The sequence below is a fragment of the Dendropsophus ebraccatus genome, chromosome 6 (assembly GCF_027789765.1).
Source record: "Dendropsophus ebraccatus isolate aDenEbr1 chromosome 6, aDenEbr1.pat, whole genome shotgun sequence".
NCBI lineage: Eukaryota > Metazoa > Chordata > Amphibia > Anura > Hylidae > Dendropsophus > Dendropsophus ebraccatus.
Genome location: NC_091459.1, coordinates 58,250,438 through 58,271,929, shown reverse-complemented (window position 1 = coordinate 58,271,929; position 21,492 = coordinate 58,250,438). Strand labels below are relative to the sequence as shown.

The following is a 21,492-nucleotide window of genomic DNA, read 5'->3' as shown; positions in this document are numbered from 1 at the left end:
CTCATTTTGGAAGAAGCCATCCTCCCTTGTGTGGCATTATTTTCAATTCATTACCCACAAACTTGGATGCTTGCCAAGCCTTGTCTCCTTATTCTTTTAATTTATATGAGTGGGAGCTGTAGGGGGCTTAGCATTGGGCTCTATTCTGTTTTATTAATGGTCTTATAGACCAGGGGTGTCAATCTCAAATACACAGTGAGACAAAATTAAAAAAATTGGACAAAATCGCAAGCCAACCTTGATACTTACTGAAGCGTGCATACGGCATTCTTGACACTTGACTGTCAGAGGAGCATCCACGCCACTGCCGCATGTACCGCCCCCTTAGGCACGGACTGGGCTGTCTTCAGAACTTGTCCCCATGTCATATCTATAGTTCACCTTAGACGCTGCACTTTTATAACTCCTCTTACCCACCTATGTACAAGCTCCCCATTCACAGTTCTCTGAATATAAAAAGTCCCTTCTGTAGTTATGCAGTATTAGCACCCTTAACAGTATCCCCTAATACTGCCCCATAAAGTAGTTGCCCTCACATAGTAGTTACTCCATTTTTTCTCCCATATTAGTGCCTCATATAGTAGTCAGCCACTTCAATAGTGCTCCATATAAAAATCCTTACCCTCAATAGTTCTTCTATACAGTACTCAGCCCCCCTCAATAGTGCCCCAAATTGTTTTCATTACCCCCAATAGTGTTCAATATAGTACTCAGCCCCCCTCAATAGTGCCCCATATTGTAGTCAGCCCCCCTCTATAGTGCTCTGTATAATAGTCAGCCCCCCTCAATAGTGCACCATAGAGTTGTTAATTACCCCAGCAGCTCCTCCACCTGCAGGACGCACCCGGCACAGACATCATGTGTGATGATGTAACCATGTCGGGACGCGGCTCCGCCTTCTATTACAAGTTACTTATAACCTTGATATTTACTGAAGCATGCATGTAGCGTTCTTGACACTTAGCTGTCAGGGAAGCGTCCGTGTCACTGCCACATGTACCGCCCCTCTGATGCACAGACAGGGCTGTCCAGAGAACATGCCCTTATGTCATATCTATAATTCACTGTTCACATAGACACCCAAACAGTTCTAGTGACTTCCCCCCAAAATCTTTTGTTTTAATTAAAGACCTATATTCAATACATAACCTACATAATAACCGACACCACAATTAAATATAAGAATATATCTTTATTACAAATCAAATTTGATTAAAACACAGTAAAATATATATAATACACATTCATTGGTATTTGCTATTAGCTCTCCTAATAATACCCTCTAATGCTGCCCCATATTGTAGTCAGCCCCCCTCTACAGTACCCCATATAATAGTCAGCCCCCCTCCATAGTGCCCCACATAGTACGCAGCCCTCTGAATAATGCCCCATATATTAATCAACCCCTCCAATAGTGCCTCATACAGTTATTAATTATACTAGCAGCCCCTCCACCCCCAGGATACAGCACTGCCTTCTATTACAACTCACTTTTAGGTCCTGGGCAGTGTTAGGCCTGCAGCCTAGAAGGGAGTTTGGTGGGCGACCAAAGTAATAAATGGAAGGAGTGGACTAACGTTCCCCAGAAAGATAATTAAAATTAGGGTGTCAAATGAGGGTGATGGAGTGAGCCCTGAACTGACCCACAGACTCTGTGTCCCTGCCTACTTGCCGGTCTTGCACTAGGCCGCAAGCAACAACAGGGTGACAGTCCCTACACTGCTAGAGTGCTGGGGCTATCAGGAGAGTGTAGTCAAACTGCCCAAGTCGAACACAGTACAGGAACTGTCACCCTGCCACCGTCACCCCATCGTGTACCCTGCCACCGTCACCCCATCGTGTACCCTGCCACCATCACCCCATCGTGTACCCTGCCACCGTCACCCCATCGTGTACCCTGCCACCGTCACCGACCTAATGTATGCAGTACCTACCTACAGGGAATATCTATTTAATAGGGGGATTACCTACCTGATGAGAAGATTACCTACCTACTGGGGCATATGCCTAATGTAGAGAATTGGCTACCTACTGAGTATATCTTCCTAACTCGGTGGTGGGGGGGGGGGGGTGGCTGTCTGCCTACTAAGGGCATCTACTTTTTTGGGAGCAGGTGGTACTTGATGGGGGTATATCTACCAAATGGGGAGATTACCTACTGGGGGCATCTACCTAATGTAAGGGGGAATTACCTTCCCACCTAATTCCTCTATACCCCCCTCAATTCACTTACCTACCCTTCTGCCAACCTACCCCATGCCACTGACCATCGCTCAGATCCTTTCTCATGTCCATTTTTCTTGCCATCAACTGATCATGTTCATCCTTTGACAGGAGTCATTGTATTGAGATAACCAATGCTATTCATTTTTCCTTGCTTGTTTTAATGTTATGGCTGATTGGTGTATATGTACACAGATGTTTTGTTAACACTTTTTATAGTGACCTTTTTCTTGGGTATTTCCTTGGTATGACTTTAATAATAAAAGGTTAGGCTTTTAATTTATTTTCACACATGGTTTAACACCTAAGAAATGTGGGAGGACGTGAATGTTGTTTTAAAGAAAGTACGCAGCTTTTATTCTTTCCAAGTGAAACAAGGCCCCTTCACTAAATAATATACAGAATAGAAATTCTGCTTTATTTTGTGCAGTCCATAAGATGTGGCTAAATTTCAGGACAATTTTGGGGAAAGTTGGAAGAGAATGGCTTCATATTTTTTAGAAAAATATATTTGATACCAGAATTAAATTACCAGAGTTAATTTGATCAGTGTAAAAAGTTTTTATTATGACACTTAGACAAGAGTGGCGGGCCCCTGTCGAGAGTTTTGCATCTAGACTGGACCCATCTTTGTGCCCAAGATTAAAAGACTTTGTGGCAGTGACACTCGTGACTCCCATAACCCTGCAATTTTTCAATCTTGTTATTTCCAATTCTATAACATTCAAGGCCACTTTGCTGCCATGCTTTCTTGGAGTGAATTGCGTCTTACCTACCCTGACCTCAAATGATATAGATGGTTTTAAAGAGGACTTACACATACGCGAACGAGTTAAACTGTTGCCATGAGTGATCTCATCAAGTGGTGACAGGTCCCAGACGGGGATCACTGCAATTGGACCATCTTTACAGGTGGACCAATTGCAGTAAGAATGACAGGGTGGCTTCTGACCGCTTTTCAGGCTCTGATCTCCTGCGTTTTATGTGGGAGGATTTCAGAGCCAGGAAAGAACAGCAGCGCTGGCACAGTAAGGTATAACACACAAATTAACCCCTTCCTCCCTTGATCACCCACATGTTCACTAGTATATAATAGTTGCCCCTATCCCCTGTTGCTGTACCTAATGGTGTCCCCTTTCCCCTGTAGCTGTACCTGGCAAAAGTCTCCCCAATATCCCCATTACTGTACCTATAGTCACCCCTAATAGTGTCCCCTGTCTCCTGCTACTGAACCTGATAGTTATTGCTGTACCTTTTAGTCTCCCCTAACCTCCATTACTGTTCCTATAGTGAATCCTAATAGTGTCCCCTGCTACTGTACCTGAAAGTTGTCCCTGTCCTCTGTTGCTGTACCTGATAGTCTCCCCAAACCTCCATTACTGTACCTATAGTAGCCCCTGTTGCAGTACCTGATCTTTGGTCCTGTTAGTGTGCCTAATTGTCGCTCCTATTTCACTCTTTTTTTTTTTTTTTTTTTTTTGAAGGACATGTTGGAATTTTTCACAATAAAAGGTTTATGTATTGGCTAAAATGACCTACCAACATTACATTTATTACTAACATTAAGTATATTTTGTTATGAGAAAACATTCGTAGAATCACTTGAATAAGTTTAAGTTTCCCAAAGTTATTATCACAAAATACGATTCTGTTTTGAAAAAAATGGCTTGGCCCTTAAAGGAGAAATCCGGCGAAAATTTTTATTACAGTATTGTATTGTCCCCCAAAAGTTATACAAATCACCAATAAACACTTATGTGTATTTCCCGTAATAAGTGTTCTTCTCAAGTATTCTTCTAAAGTTTTGGCAGAGCACAGTACTACATTGGGTTGGGACTCTCAAGACAAACTCCTCTCCACTTCTCTGAACTCTCTACTCTTCTCAGCACGTAACACTGCTATTCTACTCACTACCTCAGTATCTCTCAGCACAGATTCAGTGAACGCAAGTCTGTACCTCCACAGTCACTTATTACCCTGTATTAGCTGAGACTAGCTAGTAAAGGAAAGTTTATTTATTCTACTGGGACTCAGTGATCATTGCACCAGCACCTACACACAAGCTACACCGTCCTTGGGTCATTTCCCCTTTCTGTGGGTGGTAGCACCGACAGTTCAGGTGGGTCATATCTCCACTCCAGACCACTATGATAAGCGCTTAAGGGACCCATTACAACCTGGCAGGTCACCGACCATTGGGGAGCAATATAGCCAGCCACACACTAAAAGCAGGTATACCATCACACCTGTGTGCTGAGTTAGCACTGGCGTCCCGACAACCTCCTAACCAGCTGAGCTATTTTCCACTGACCATCCACCATAATAGTTGCGTCACACAGCACCATTTAGCAAGTGACCGCTCGAGCAGCTACCACATAACTAGTATATGGGACAGTACTGGCAGAAGTTAGCTGCTATATTGGGTTATAATGAGGGTATTAAAACTATATGTGTTATGGGTCTGATCACTGCTGTATTCTCTGTAGTCTTCAGGATGATAATACTCTTCAGCACCTGCATTAAAACAGTATCTTGTATCTGAAAATTTTTCTGCGCAGCACAGTTGTAGCAATGGGTGCGTGGAGATTTGTATGTAGGCTGGTGAGGTTTGTGTGCCACGGCTGCTTTTCAGTGCCAGTCCGGCCCTGAGCACTGGCTTCTTTGCCATTAAAAGTCTTAGATAAATTCAGACTGCTGGTTGTTGCTATTCACAATTGTATACAATTGTAATGTATGGACGTCACCAGAGCTGCACGGATGTGAATCTAAAGAGGTCAGTGATGTTTTTAGTGTCAGAGACAGGAAGCTTATAAATAGTAATAGAAAGTTATGACTGATCTTATGACTTGGAGTTTCCCTTCACTATACGTATGCTATTACATTATCAAAATAGTGGTACTATAACAAGACTAATACGGACATTGTAAATACTGATTAATCTGTTATTTTGCCAGGTACAAATTTTGCTGTAACAGATTACTCACTGCTTGTAGTCTGTTGTAGATGTTATTGCCCATCTTTAGCAGACTTTACTAAAACATGAGCCAAGTAGCTCATATAACTGTGCAGCTGACATACTAATAGAATGGAGCCAGTCCATAATAATTGACAACAGTAAGGACAGTAATGTAATAGGGTTTATGACAATACACCAACAAAACACAGTTATCACTGAACTTAAGGAGAACAGTGAAAAAAATTCCAATGAAGTACTCAATCAAGAGTCTCCACTGATGCCCCCAAAAATTTAAATATGCAAAACAGGAGTCCGTGGAGCCTCAGTTGCGAGTCTCAAAACACAGGATAGCCAGATATCTCTAGCCTGTTGCCACGGGGTGCCTCCATGTTAGGGAGAGCACCACACCACCCTGATAAATAGCCCCTTAAGTCCCACTCGGTTGCGAGTATTGGAACATAAATAGGGAAACACCAGGGTGGCCCCTTTTTGTCAATGTCTAACTCAAGGTGCGAGTATTGCGATCATGACAGGGGCTTGCCAAGGCAGGCTTCCATCCACAGACAGCCGTTTCGGGGTTTTTGCCCCTCGTCAGTGTGGAGTAGGATTCTGGCTAGTTGGGGCAATAGCAAATCGACCAACAAAACACAGTTATCACTGAACTCAAGGAGAACAGTGAAAAAAATTCCAATGAAGTACTCAATCAAGAGTCTCCACTGATGCCCCCCAAATTTTTTTATGACAATACAAACATAAAACAAAATCCAGCACTCTCCAAAAAACATTCAGTTTATTTCATCATGGGCATGGGATGGCCATTTCGGACATTACCACAAATGGCTGTCCCAGGTACTAGCCCCAGTGTGTCTCTCTCCCTGCTGTTTGTCCATGATGGAATAAACTGAATGTTTTTTTGGAGAGGCTGGATTTTTATATTTGTATTGTTTCATCTGGATACTTACCTCTGTCCTGAACACTTCCACTGCAGCTCATTTGGCTTGCTCTTCTGTGCCTTAGGCTGTGGAATGAACTAACACTTTAAGGCTATGTTCACACTACGTAAGAGACCGGCCGTTCCGTGACCCCAGCCGGGTCATGGAACGGCCGGTCTCTGGCCGGATCATCTCAGCCGGTACTTAAGTACCGGCCAGATGATCTTTCGGCCGTGGAGCTCTGATGCGGGCGCATCAGCGCGCGCCCGCATCAGAGCTTCCCATAGCCCACAGTGTATTTTCCGAGTTATAGGGGTTTTTCTAGATTTGAGAAAATGGGGCTTAAAGGGAATCTGCCAGCTGTAATTCATGTTCTAAACTGCTGACACCGTTAGATAGCTGTAAGCTCAAGGAGATATATGGAAAAAAAAATTTTCTAGTTCTAGAAGCACAGATGGAAATATGAAAGGTACTATATGTCTCCTTTTCTCAAGCGCTAATAGTGTCAGCAGTTTGGAACATGAATTGCAACTGAGAGATTCCCTTAATATCAACACATGTCTTTGGGGCTTTTGGCGGAAGGGAGTCTTTAATACTTGGCATAGATAGATGAGAGAATGGCTGCAATAAGCAAAATGTCACACAGACAGAAATATTACATAGTAAGGCCATGTTCACACTACGAATGAGACCAGCCGTTTTGTGACTTAAAGAGGACTTAAAAAGACTTAAAGAGAAGAGTGACAGGCTCCCGACCCCCTGTTAGATCCCCCTATACATACCCCATCGCGCCGGGTCCCGCTTCCTGAGCCGGTCGGGTGACTGAGATTTCAGCGCCCGAAGCCCGGCGCGCGCGCTGACAGGAGAGTCAGATGCTCATAGAGAATGAGTGGGGAGTCCGATGCTCCGTCATTTTCTATGGACATCGGACTCTCCTGTGAGCGCGTGCGCAATGAGGTAAGTATAGGGTGATCTAACAGGGGGTCAGGAGCCTGTCACCCCGGCACGGGGGGTGACAGGTTTCCTTTAAGTACCGGCTGGATGATCTTTTTGGCGTAGTGTTCTGATGCGGGCGCATCACCGCGCACCCACATCAGAACTCCTCACAGCACACAATGGAGCAAGCGGCCGGAGCCGCTCGCTTCATTGTGTGAACTGACAGGGTTTCCTACGGCCGCAATTCATTGAATTGCGGCCGCAGAAAACTGACATGTCAGTTATTTGCAGCGCCGCACTGGATCCCGGAGCGTATACGATGTGTATATGCTCCGGCCGGGATCCTATAGAAGCAGAGGCAGTGTTCCACAACGTGAAAAGTACGGCCGTACTTTTATGTAGTGTGAACATAGCCTAAATATAGTAGTACTGACTTTTTTTTTGCTTTTTGAATACAATAGAAAGATATGGGTGTTGCTACCCAGAAACATATACCTATTCATTGCATCTCACAGGAACTGAGCATAAACATTTTTTTTTCTAGCCCTTAGAAGGTAGAGTACAGTTTCCATGGTTTGAGCATGTACTACAAGTGACCTGTATTTCACATGACCACTGATGGCAGTGATTTGCTGTAATGTCACAAGTACAACATACAGGGATGTCATCACAGGGGAGGAAAATGGAGTGATAGATGTGATGGAGAGGTGGCGGCAACCAAAGACTTCTTCAAGTGGGGCCCTTGCACACACAGGATTTCTCTTGCGCCTCTCTTCTCCGCTTAAAGAATGAACATGTTCAGGAGAGGAGAGGCGCAAGAGAAATTTCATGGAAGAAATAGGATAGGCAGAATTTCAAGCCCAATCTGCCACATGGACTTTGCTCGAAAATTCTGCCTCTTTTACTCAGTGTGCAAGGGCCCTAATTCTAAAAAAACACTTGTGATGAGTATCTGCTGGTAGTCGTTCTGTAATCAGAGCTGAAGTAATGATGGGACACTATGTAATAATGTAATACTTTGGTTGCCAGAATTGAAGCTGGGGTTGATCACACCTTAAACAGAATACAATGGGTTCTTAGTTATGAGTATAAGGGGGGCACTCACCCATTCAAAAGCCTTTAGCTATGCCCCTGGAAGGGGGGGCAACATGAAAACGGCAAGTGTGATAAGAGTGAAACTAATTATTTTCACTTGTTGATAGGCATTCTATGCAGGTAGGGAGCGAAAGGCCAATGTGTGTTATAACACAGTACATTGCTGCATGTAGCGCTGAACATTTCAGTGTTTTTGTAGGTAAAAGGAAGAAGCTTTGTGAGTTTTCACTTTCCTAGAATCAGAATACTGCTCGAGGTGAAAATCACCCAATGCTGCAATCAGTCACATGGCGTAAACCACCAGGCAACCACATAAGTATGACACTGGAGATAACATGATGCATTGCTGCACATTCTAGCTTCTGTTTTTTCATAAAAACCCAAAGTCTGCAAAGAAAAGACTTTGCCAATATTACCTCTTGACCTCTTGTTTTTAGATATTTCAAAGACTGACTGCTCATTTTGTTGAGAACCCCTCCCTGTCTTGATGGTGGAACCTTTCCATAGTTCTCCATGGTTTTTGAAATGAATAGATGTGTGGCAATTCTTTGTATTAGACTTGTATACAGTCTGTTAATAGATGCTAAAGTGGACCCGATGCTCAGTTTTGCAGCAGTCTATGCTTGTATTTAATATAAACGCTCTACTTGGGCTGGCTTATCAGCGTGCAGTCTCCTGGTCACAGTCACAAATAGCCTTCTCATATTAATGGTTATATAGAAATAGTGGTCAGTCACTGATTTAGGGCTGATTTTCACTCCTGTATGAACATACAGATCAAATATGCATGTGCCATGGGGAAGAAGTAATTTTTGTAAGTTATTCAGTTTTTGTTTTCACGTTATAATCTGAGTAGTTTTTTTAACTCCATATCCTGCATCCTTCATCCTGTATGGCTGAACATAATATATGCTTACCCCTCCCTGTTGCCCCCTAAGAGCTCCATTTTCTCCTGTGTTAGTCAGTGACAGCAGGGGTGACCCGTTCCAATCACTCACTGGCTGAGCGGGCATTCCTTAGCCATGTCGTGACGTGGCAGGAGCGGCAGCTTTAGGAGGCCATTTGGGGGGCCATGAGGCGTAAATATGGCACTGCAAGGGGACAGGTAAGTATTGAATTTTTATTATGTTCATGCACCTCCCTGTCTGCACTGTATATTTTTTGTTCTTCTATAATATGTATACAGTCATACAGTTACTGTGGGCAATTACATTACTTTACACTTATCAACATTACATTTCATATTCCAGTTGCCCTGCCCATGCTGCCAGTGAGTCCAGGTCATACTGTACTATATAAAAGTTGTCACTGTTCTAGGATTCAACGTAACCCTTCATTATCTGAAAAGAAAGATTTGAGTTTCCTTACCATCCAGGTAATATACTAATAAAAAATACAAACAGAACATAGTCAAATACAGAGCCTTCTGGTACATTAGTGCTTACCTTACCACTTCCAGCTGCTTTGTCTTCTGTTTCTTAGGGCTTTTCTCATCTGTGTACATTGTTACCCCAATGTCTGTACCTGCAACCTTTTTTTTTTACCTTATAATGACTATTAATTAGGTAAATGAACAATCTTAGAAATAATGTATTTCATTGTTTCTCTTATATTTGTAATATTTTCTATCATTCTAGGGATAACAGTGGCTGTTCCATATCCATCGAGCAGTGCCCCTTTGTCCTCGGACTATCAAATGAAGATTCAGAGCTGGTTTTGCATGAATGTGTACAGCTCACACAGGATTTCAAGACTAAGGAAAGATACCTACTCCTTTTCAGTGATATGATCATAATCGCCAAACTGAAGTAAGATTGAATCTAAATGTATTCCCTTGATATAAGTGATGGTAAAGTGACCAAGGTCTCATGAAATGTTTTGATACTATGTGTTTTTTTTAAACATTTTCTTAAAGGTTAGCATTTTAATAACCTTCGTAACTTCCTCAGCTTTTCATAATTTATCTGATTTCTGGCTGACTACAGATTCCAGTTTATAATGGTTTATATTCATTATAACTACCATACCCTTACGCACTACAAATTTTCAAAAGTTTTAAACTAATGTATAGGGCAACTGATTAAGAAGTTTTGGCTTCAAAACGTTCGTTCCATTCTTGTTTCAGTCTCCTTCCCCCAGTTCTAAGCCTCCTGACTTTTGCTGAAGACACAGAAAACTGTGTGAGAGCTGTTATGTCTGTCTCCACTCTAAATCACCTCCTACATAAGATAAGACAAGATAAATTTGTCAGACGGATGGCTCAGTGTTAGAGATTGCAGCAGGGAGGCAGAGTAAGTAACACAACAGTCCAGATTGTGAACATGAGGGAGAGATTCCTTGGAGGGCAGCTACACAGGGTGTAGATAGAGAAGAGAGCAGATGCAAGGCAGCTTTCCAGGGCCTCATATATCCTTTCTATAATCCAGCACTGTGTGGATGCGTTTTTTTCCTCTTCAGCTAATGTTGTTTTGTTTGGCATCTCTTTTCAATGTTTTATTAAAGGGGTATTCCACTCAAACATAATATTTCAAATAAGCTGCCCATGGTAAGAAAATAACAAACATTCTATTCTTACCTTTCTGTGGTCCCCTGGTGTCCTCCTAGGAAATGTTCAGGTCTCAGCTGAGACGATCCTGTGTGGGCATGACAGCCCGCTCAGCCAATCACTGCCTGAGACGGGCAGCACCATAATTGGTGATTGTCTGTGTGGGCTGAAACCTTCAGACGGCAGCACTGCAGCCAGTGATTAGCTGAGCGGATTGTCCTAGGACGAGTCTGTCTTGGTTGTGGAGGCACGATTGTCTTGGTCGGGACCCAAAGATGATGTAGGAGGACATCAGGGAACATGGAAAGGTAAGAATATGCTGTTTGGTATTTTCTTATCATGGGCAGCAATATATAAAAAGTTATTTTAGAGCGGAATACCCCTTAATGTGGAAAGTACAAAACAAAAAAACAACTGTTCTTTATATCAGCGTTGCCCAAAAAGGAATGCCCACAAGATCTAAAGTAGGTAAATGTGGATTTTATTGCTGTTGGCACAGGTGTAACACTAGGCAAAGCAATTTTTTAACAACTGCTGGGGAGGATAAAAGTAATAACATGCTCTTATCTCCCCCACTCCAGCACTGGTGGCCGAATACCGCCGCTCCACTGGAGTGGAGAAGGTATGAGCATGTTATTACTTTTATCCTCCCCTTACCGTACAAAAAATACTTTGGCCCGATATCTCCTCTAAGTTCCCGAAACACGTTACACCTGTGCCAACAGCAATAACTCCATATTACCTACTTTGGATCTTGTAGGCACTTCTTTTTGGACAGCATTGGTAAAAAGTACAGGTTTTTTTTGTGTTATATTTACTATACGGGCCCCTTCTGGGAGTATCCCGTTTGATGTACCACCAACTTCAGTAGCCCCGGGTTCCCCAAGCCACGACATCACCATGTCAGCAAGAGGTCATACGCACAAAGCCCAAGGGGCTAATAGGTAAGCAGCTCCACTTCTCCTATCTATATTCTACTCTGAAGGTATCACACGAGGCGGCGGGCCTTTTGTTGTTTTTTTCTTTTTCCCTTTATGTAGCAAAAAGATTGCAGTAACATGTGATGTAATATTGTAAGTGGAATACTTGTAAGGAACTATTGTGAAAAAGAAAGCTGACTACCCTTCATGGTAAAAAGTTAACGTCTTGAGAGTACCGTATTGTAACTGACTGATTTTGCAACAGCTGTTGAGAGGAAACCGATACTGAGTAGAAAGTGAAATACACAGGCTATAATACAGTATATCACTGAGCTCAGATATCTCACCAGTTTACATGTTGCCACTTGGTAAATTAGTCAGTTCTAATAACTAGGCAGATATTATATTCGGAATGCTAAGAAATGTAGGTAACAATACCTGCAAACCTAAGAAATGGCTGAATGATAGCAACCAAGTATATAAACCTGCAGATTTTTTTTTTAATTTAAATATTGTGGCACTCGACTGGTCATGTGCTTTGATGTTACTGGTTATGCCACTTCTGTGGTGGTTGGTTGTGTTGTACAGCTTAGCCAGAGATATGAGTCTTGTGGCGCCAGTGCTAGTCTAGCACACAGGTGTGATCAGTGTCGGACTGGAGTGCCTTGGGCCCACCAGGGGAAGTCATTCTTGGGGCCCACCCTTCAGCCACCGCACTTATCTATGGTAAAATGAATAAAGGTCCATTAACACGGCATGATATGGGGCAGTGTAGGGGCAATTGCTAATCAGCAGGGCAGGAATATATAGAGATGTGCGGCCGACAGCAATGATTTTTATAGCCGCACAAAAGATCAAATCAGCTGACTATCGGGCATTTGCGTGTCAGCTGATCTCTGACACTTTTACATGGGGCTTCCTAGGAGCGCTTGTTACTGATATTTGGCCTGTGTATTTGGGCTATAAGACAATTTTCTTTGTATGATAACGCTGTATACTTAGATACAAAAGTCATACAGCTACCAATGACACCAGTATATAAAGAGCAAATATCCCCACACATATTACCGCCATACTGTTACTGACCAGATCCTGTATACTGAGACTGATTTTACCAATAATACCAGTATATAGGAGGGAAATATTATCACCATACATATTACCGCCATACTGTTACTGACCAAATCCTGTAAACCAATATTACCAATAATACCAGTATACAAGGGGGAAATATTACCGCCACACCACAACCAATACCATCACTATATTGTTACTGACCAAATCCAGTATACTAAGACCAATAAAACACAGTACCGGATTACAAGCAACAAATACCACCACATACTGACTAACACCACCACATACAGACTAATACCACCACATACTGACTAACACCACCACAGACTGACTAACACCACCGCTGCTACTGAATGAGATTCACTGTACACAAATCACTATCTCCTCATCCAGTCATATAGATGTAGACGCAACTCTACACAGGTTCTGTACACCATATACATTACAGTGCAGTTATATTCTGCAGAGTTCTGATCAGAGTTCTTCCCTTTTCATCTTCTTCTTCTGCCCTAGGCCATTATGAGAACTTCTATGAGCCACGAATCCACAGAATCTGCCAGAGAAACATATTAGGCTCCTCACTCTGTCACCATCCTCATCTCTCTACAAACTGCACATCTGTATTGGCCCCTGTACGCCCTCATTTAGTAGGCAGCCCTGACTCTCCCATGTCCATCCCTGTCCATCCCCCATATAGGTACCCCCTTATGTTGTCCATCCCCATATATATAGCCCCCCCATGTTGTCCTTCTTCAATATAGATATCCCCTTATGTTGTCCATTCCCTCCATGTAGTCCCCTTATGTTGTCCATTCACCCCATATAGCCCCCTCATGTTGTCCATTCCCCCCATATAGCCCCCTCATGTTGTCCATCCCCCCATAGCCCCCTCATGTTGTCCATCCCCACCTATAGCCACCTCATGTTCTCCATCCCCACCTATAGCCCCCTCATGTTGTCCATCCCCCCTATAGCCCCCTCATGTTGTCCATCCCCCCATAGCTGCCTCATGTTGTCCATCTCCCCCCTATAGCCCCCCTCATGTTGTCCATCTCCCCCTATAGCCCCCTCATGTTGTCCATCCCCCCATAGCTGCCTCATGTTGTCCATCTCCCCCTATAGCCCCCCTCATGTTGTCCATCTCCCCCCTATAGCCCCCCATGTTGTCCATCTCCCCCCCCATAGCCCCCCTCATGTTATCCATTTCCCCCATAGCCCCCCCTCATATTGTCCATCTCCCCCCAAAGCCCCTCCCCTCATGTTGTCCATCCCCCCCTCATGTTGTCCATCTCCCCCCTATGATAAAAAAACAAAACCAAAACACAACTCACCTGTCAACACGCTCTCCTGCCGTGGGTCTCTTCTCCTTTACTCACGGACAGATGAGCAGCTCCTGGTCCCGGGCAGCACCATCAACACTGAGCTCCATGCGCGCCGCAGCGGCTGGGACTTCCGGTATCCGCTACGTGAACCGGAAGTCCCAGCTGCCGCACCGCGCACAGAGCTCAGTGGTGATGACGCTGCCGGGACCAGCAGCTGCTCATCTGTCGGGGCGGCGGCACGCTTGTGATCGCAAGCAAGACGCTGCTTGCGGTCACAAGAGTGATTGACAGGGCGGGAAGGGCGATCGCGTGTAGTTAAAAGGAAGGTGTGGGCCGGCAATCGGCGGCTGAGTGGGCCCCCCAGGAGCACGGGGTCCCCCGCTGGGCTTACTGCATGGAGGCTGTGTTCCCTGACTGGAGGGCGGGGCCTACTCCTGCTCGGGGCCCACCGGGGGTTTACCCGATCCCCCGGTGGCCCAGTCCGACCCTGGGTGTGATGTTGGTACCTGCTTTTTGTTGTGGCTGGCTGTATTCCCCAAATATGTCATTGACCTGCCAGGTTGTAATGGGTCCCTTGGGCTCTTATCACAGTAGTCCCACCTGGACAATTGGTACTGAGACCCACAGGAAGGGGAAAAATGTGTATAGGTGCTGGTGCAGAGGAAGCAATGACTGAGTCCCAGTGAATAAATAGAATAGCTTTACTTTGCAGTCTCTGAATAATACAGAACACTTTGGCAGCAAATAGATCTTTGTACAGGTAATAATGCTCAACTGGGTTTGTGCTGCAGATACTTGAAAGTGCTGAATACAGTAGAGGTAATTGCAGCAGTGCTTGTAGAGTTTAGAGTAGAGGGGAGCAGTGTAGAGGAGAGGAGTTTGTCAAGGGAGTCCCAACCCAAAGTAGTACTGTGCTCTGCTGGAACTTAAGAGAAATACTTGAGACTTGAGAGTGAAAAGTTAACTGTACCTGTTTTTAGACTGATGTCTGACCTACAGTGTCGAATTTCCCTTACTAATAGGGTGATACAAGCCCCAGCGGTGGTTACCTGGGTGAAGCTTAGTGTCTGAGGTTTCCTGGTGTCACCTGCACTGTGAGATAGAATACGCAGACCTTCTGGTATCTTTGTTCGTATATCAGGATACTAATGGCATGGCGTGGGTTAGGATTAATTCCCGACTTTCTCTGGCTGCTTCATAAACGTGTCTCTAGGCGTGGCTAAGGCAGGGACGTCTGCTCTGTGTGTCCTTCTCCCACAAGAAACTAAATCAGACCGAAGCTACACTTCCTCCCACCAAGTGACTACTTCCTACAGGGGTATGTAACAGACCCTGTGAGGGGTGGAAAGGAATGTTTGCAAAGAAGAGAATAGAAAGGATAGGTCAGAAAAGAAAAATATCTCCATTGGACAATAAAAGTACATAATACATAAGAAACAATAATCCTTTGCTTACTTCAGCTGTGCAATAGAAAAGGGATCACATAGAAAATACTGACATCTAGTGGCGAAATAAACTACCTTCATCACCACTTAGCTTTGAGTAAGAGGCTTTTGTGACAGGTGTGACACAAGAAACACCCGTGGTGGGACACCACAATATCAGATACAGTAAATAAGCACATACATTTGAAAGGGGTTGTCCACTTAAATTGAACTTTCAAAAGGTTGCTGCCATCAAAAGAACATAACAAACTGACTATTTTTACCTCCCTCAGTGTCCTCCTGCGTCATCTTCAGGTCTCGAGTGAATGACTCCGCCACCACCTCTGAGACAGACTTAATTTTTCCATAAACCATACTGCAAAACCAGAAAAGAATGATGTACTTGGTGAAATTGTAAAAAAAAGCAATTTTGAGGGTTGCATGTTTACGCCGTTTGCCCTGTGGTAAAAATGACATGTTAGTACAATTGCAACGATATGCAACTTATATAACTTTTATTTGACTGCTTTTAACAAATTAAAACCTTTAAAAAAAAAAAGCTAAATGTGTTTAAAATTGCTTTGTTACCATCCTTATAACGCTTTTATGGTCTTGGTTTATAGGCCTATCTGAGGTGTAATTTCTTGCACCATGATATGTACTTTCTATCAATAGCTTTCTTCCATATATGCAACTTTTTGGTCACTTTTTATTACAGGGGGTGTTTACTTTTAAATGTGTTAAATCAGAAATCAGACTGAGAAGCTAATTATACAACCCTAAAGTTAATTTAACCACCTATAACCCTGTGATCAGGCCTGTATTTAGAGTTCATGCTGCCCTAGGCACTTTGTATGCTGATATGCTGAGCCCCCCCCCCCCCCCCGGTGTCGGACTGGGGTACCTGGGGCCCACCAGAGGAAATGATCCTTGGGGCCCACCAGTATAGAACCAGTGAGACACAACAGGCTGACCCGCTCCTTTTCTGGATTCATCTGTATCTGTGTCAAATCTATTGTGAACAACATTTTTGGTCTAACTAAAACTCTCCATTTATAAAGCTCTCAGGGTATGCTGGGGGTTGTCATTTCTGAGAGGATAACCCTTTAATAAATCACTGTGTGCAGAGGCTCCTGGTGGCTGCAACCTGTGGGTGACAACCATCAACTTTGAAGGTCCAGCAATACATTTCTACAGCGGCAGTTAGAGGATTGTACTACTGTACTACAACTCCCAGCATATCCTGAGGGCTGCATGTGGATAATGTGCAGCATTTACCTTTGTAGTGAAGTGAATGAGGTTTACTCGGGCCATTCATTTTTTGTGCAGAGAAAATAATAAGCAGCCTATTCTTACCTACCACCCTCTCAGAGGGGTCTTCCTATGCCATCTTCAGGTCCCCAGTTAAACACTCTATCTGCTTTTTCTTGGCTGTAATAGCCCACTTAGCCAATCACTAACTGACTGGGGACATTGCCACAGCTAGTGATTGGCTGAGTGAGCTGTCACTGTTGGGACAAGTCCGTCTCGGAAATAGCGGCCAGATTATTCAGCGATAGACCCCCAGGGAGCATGGTAGGTAGGTGAGAATAGATATAGGTAGCATGGTAGGTAAGAATATGATTTTTATTATTTTCTCTGCAAGCCCAGCAATATCTAAAAAAAATAAAAATGCCTGGAGTACTCCTTTAAAAAAAAATCCCATCAACTCACTAAATCTACACAGTATCCATAAGGAAACTCACCTGGGTATGGACCTAAAACCCACAACATGTCAATTTATCTCTTAGACACCGGACACATTTATATTGTCTATTTTCCAATCCTCAATAAATCCACAACTGTGACAGATCTATTCCACTGTGGAATATTCACTTTTCTGATACATTCCAGGATTTCCAATACAAGGGGCTGTACCCTTAGGGTACTTTGATGGGTCAAACATATGTTTTTTATCAAAAATCGCAATGGTTTGCAATGTGGAATCATTGATAGTGGAAAGAAGAAATGTCAGCCACTGAGTTGTCACCCACCACCCTCACTATTTGATATTTGACTTTCTCACTTTCCTCCTACTTCTACAGTGGGTGGTCTGTGCCACAGTCACCGCACCCCTGATTATTCATATTGATAGAGTGGAAAGTACAGTGCAAGGTCCTGAAATTAAATCTGAAATCATTTAATGTGACTAATGCAGCTATAAGAGACAGAATGAGACATTGATGCCGTATGGCGCCATGTTTACAGACAGAGGACAATTATGGGAAAATGATTAAATAAAAAACTACCTTGTACTTTGCAGATTAGTAATATTCATGGAACCGAGCCCAGAACCTGTATCTACCGTAAATCTAAATGTCTGATTTTAAGCTTTCCTTCTAGCTGTATTACTGTATCCTATGTATATTTTTTATTTATCACAGATGATTGTTCATTCTAATCCCCCCTCCTGGAGACTTACAATCAATACTAGTTTAGTACTAGTTATTACCTTATCGGTTTATTACCTTATTGTCTCTTATTGAGAGCGGGTATCCAAGTCTCCAGTTGGAATAGAGAAGCAGGAAATATGTGAGCACTGCCACTCTATCCGTTGTCTATGGGACCTGCTAGAGATAAAGGGGCACAATAGAAGCATTGGCAATGTGCTATACCAGACTTAGGTCCCTTTATACAGATTGTACAGTTTTTTTCAACACTGTGGATAGATACAATTTTTTGGCTGGATAACTCCTGGTATAAGTGCTGCTCCAACAGTGTTTTTTTCCTAATATCCTTTGGTATATTAAAAATATTTATAAATAAGGAAGTAGGACTACATGGTTACTTGGGTACAACTAGTGGCAAAATATCAATCTCCCCCCCCCCCCCCCCCCACTATATTGTAGCTAATGTAACTGAATGGGGCATGTGGCAATGTGACCCTATTCATTGATTGTAGCTGTGACATAGCATCAGGGGAGAGCAACACAGCAATCTTTGGCTGTATGACTCATATCGGAGATCGGGGTAAGAGTCTCAGTGTAGCTTAGCTTGACAAACACCATTTTCCTCATATATGAGAACACTGATTCACAACATCCCAATAACACAAAATAGGAGCCTTGTGTCCTGATTGTTAATATTAATTCACACATTTTAGCACCACAAAACAACCGTTCTTGTGAAAACACTGTATTACAATCTGACTTTGTATCACTCAGGTCAGGCACTAGCTTCAGATTAAAGCACCGAGTGGATCTTTCCCAGATGATGGTGTTATCATGTGATGAAGACGAGGAAGATACCTGTGCTTTCCATAACTCTCCAAAGAATGCACTGATATTCATATGGCCTAACAATGGCTGCATTGCATCTTTCCGGTAGGTGGGACCTAATTAATGAAAATGATGACCTTAACGTATGCCTGCCAGTTCTTGCCATAGTCACATGCACTCCAATTCTTTTATTCCTGGTTCCTGTGACTTTTCAAGTGGATAGGAACTGCCCTCTCAACACTCTCAGTGGGGATAGGTTCTCAGGGCCGTTTCTAGGGCTGGGCGAGCCAGGCCACCGCACTACAGCTAGGGGGCGCCTTGCGGCACCCGACAGTACCCGGCCCGCATCCCCCGCATGCTCAGATCTTGCCCAGGGATCTGGAATCTAAGTTCCAGATCCCCTGGCCAGCACAACCTTTAGCTGTGCGTATGCACGCACAGCTAAAGGAAACAGCACTGGGCAGAGACACAGAGGCTTCCTATGCAGGTGGCCTCTGTATGACAGGTGGCTGCCTGCACTGGAAGCCAGAAGAGGACGGACTCACCGAGAAGAGGAGCTGGAGGCTGCAGAGTGACAGGTGAGTATCTGGTGGGGGGAATCCTGCACAGAGGGAGCCCCAGCTATGTCCCGATAAGCCCGCCCACCGCCATAAGCTCCGCCCTGCGATAAGCCGCCCCCCCCCGCGCCAAAGTTTACAAGTCACCCAGCTTTCCCAGCATCCTGTGTGTCAGTTTAATGGAGGTCTCCCAGCTTTCCCAGCATCCTGTATGGCAGTGTATAATGGAGGTTACACAGCTTTCAGCATCCTGTAAGTCAGTGTAATGGAGGTCACACAGCTTTCCCAGCATCCTGAATGGCAGTGTATAATGGAGGTCACCCAGCTTTCCCAGCATCCTGTATGGCAGTGTATAATGGAGGTCACCCAGCTTTCCTAGCATCCTGTATGTCAGTATAATGGAGGTCACACAGCTTTCCCAGCATCCTGTATGTCAGTATAATGGAGGTCATCCAGCTTTCCCAGCATCCTATATGTCAGTATAATGGAGGTCACACAGCTCTCCCAGCATCCTGTATGTCAGTGTATAATGGAGGTTACCCAGCTTTCTCAGCATCTTGTATGTCAGTGTAATGGAGGTCACCCAGCTTTCCCAGCATCCTGTATGTCAGTGTAATGGAGGTCACCCAGCTTTCCCAGCATCCTGTATGTCAGTGTAATGGAGGTCACCAAGCTCTCTCAGCATCCTGTATGTCAGTATAATGGTCACACAGCTCTCCCAGCATCCTGTATGTCAGTGTATAACGGAGGTTACCCAGCTTTCCCAGCATCCTGTATGTCAGTGAATAATGGAGGTCACCCAGCCCTCCCAGCATTCTTTATGTCAGTGTAATGGAGGTCACCCAGCTTTCCCAGCATCCTGTATATCAGTGTATAATGGAGGTCATCTAGCTCTCCCAGCATCTTGTATGTCAGTATAATGGAGGTCACACATCTTTCCCAGCATCCTGTATGTCAGTGTAGTGGAGGTCACACAGCTTTCCCAGCATTCTGTATGTCAGTATAAGGGAGGTCACACAGCTCTCCCAGCATACAGTTTGGGACCTTGTAGGTGGGAAAAGGGAAGGAAGTTGCTGGAAGTGCGGAGCCTGAGATGTTTGTCTGGCAGGTCCTAAAGAGATGAATTGTAGCTGCAAGAAACCGTCATGGTGGTCTGGGCCGGATGGAGAGGAAAAGGAAAGTGACGCCTCAGATCAAAGAAGACGTCACCTGTGAGTCACTGTATAATGATTTTGTATTCAGTAGAACATTATTTGGTAGGAGCGCTGCACTGCTCTATGCTGCAATACACACGCTGCTTCTTCCTAATAACCTGAATCTTGATAAAAGCCCCCCTTCCCAGGGCTGAACTGAGTGTGTGTGTGTGTGTGTGTGCGCGCTTTTATCAAGATTCGCCCTGTTGCCAAAATGACCTAGAAACTGCCCTGTAACTTCTTTAGCATGGATCTCAGTAACTTTATTTTTTCACGCTGAAAATGAAGTGACATATTCTACTTTCAATTGTTACTGAAATCAGTGGAAGCTTTAAATCTACACTGAAAAACACACATACAGATCAGCACAACAGATTCCACGTTGAATTATCAGTTAGGTATAAACATGCCCACTGTCCCAGATTCCATCCCTTCAGACCTGGTCACTCAATGACCGCCGCCACCGCTCACAATACAGTGTGCTGTTATGAATGCAGTGCGCTGGCCTGCAGGTATGGAGGGAATGGCAAAATATAGTAGCTTATAGCATATACATGTGAAAGCTGTAACCTTGACATACAGTACATTTACAGTAGAGATATATGTGGTGTGCTGGGTGTGCAGGGTGTTGTTATATCGCAGGAGCGGCTGGTCACTTGCCAGATGGTGAAGTGTGACTCCACGCCGGAGGTGGTTGGCTGAGATACAGCCGGACCTTGGGGTGTTACTTTGTGACGCCAGTGCCGGGTAGGCACACAGGGGTGATGGCACGCCTGCTTTAATTTTACAAGGCCGGTTGTACCTTTTCCCCCTGTGGTCGGTGTCTGCCGGGCCGCTACGGGGTCCCTTGGGTTAATGTGATCACGGATGGCCAGAGTGGTGTAGTGACCCTCCCGGACTATCAGAACCACCACCTCAAGTGTCTCAAGGTTAGGTAGTATACTGTGTCATTGGAAAGCGAAAAATAACAGAGTCTCTTTATAAATAATCTATTGTTTACTTATAGTACAGCTTTTACTTGATAATATAGGTTTCTCTTGAGTAAACACTTGATA

General features: G+C 44.1%; 1 protein-coding gene across 1 annotated transcript in view; it reads left to right on the top strand.

Moving 5' to 3' along the window:
- TAGAP (T cell activation RhoGTPase activating protein) overlaps nucleotides 1-21,492 on the top strand; it is a 72,288-nt gene that overhangs the window by 34,859 nt on the left and 15,937 nt on the right. Inside the window, exons 3-4 of the mRNA XM_069973761.1 lie at nucleotides 9,780-9,950; nucleotides 18,634-18,792. Coding sequence (XP_069829862.1) covers nucleotides 9,928-9,950; nucleotides 18,634-18,792 — 182 coding nt within the window. The 5' untranslated portion in view covers nucleotides 9,780-9,927. The remainder of the gene's footprint in view (nucleotides 1-9,779; nucleotides 9,951-18,633; nucleotides 18,793-21,492) is intronic.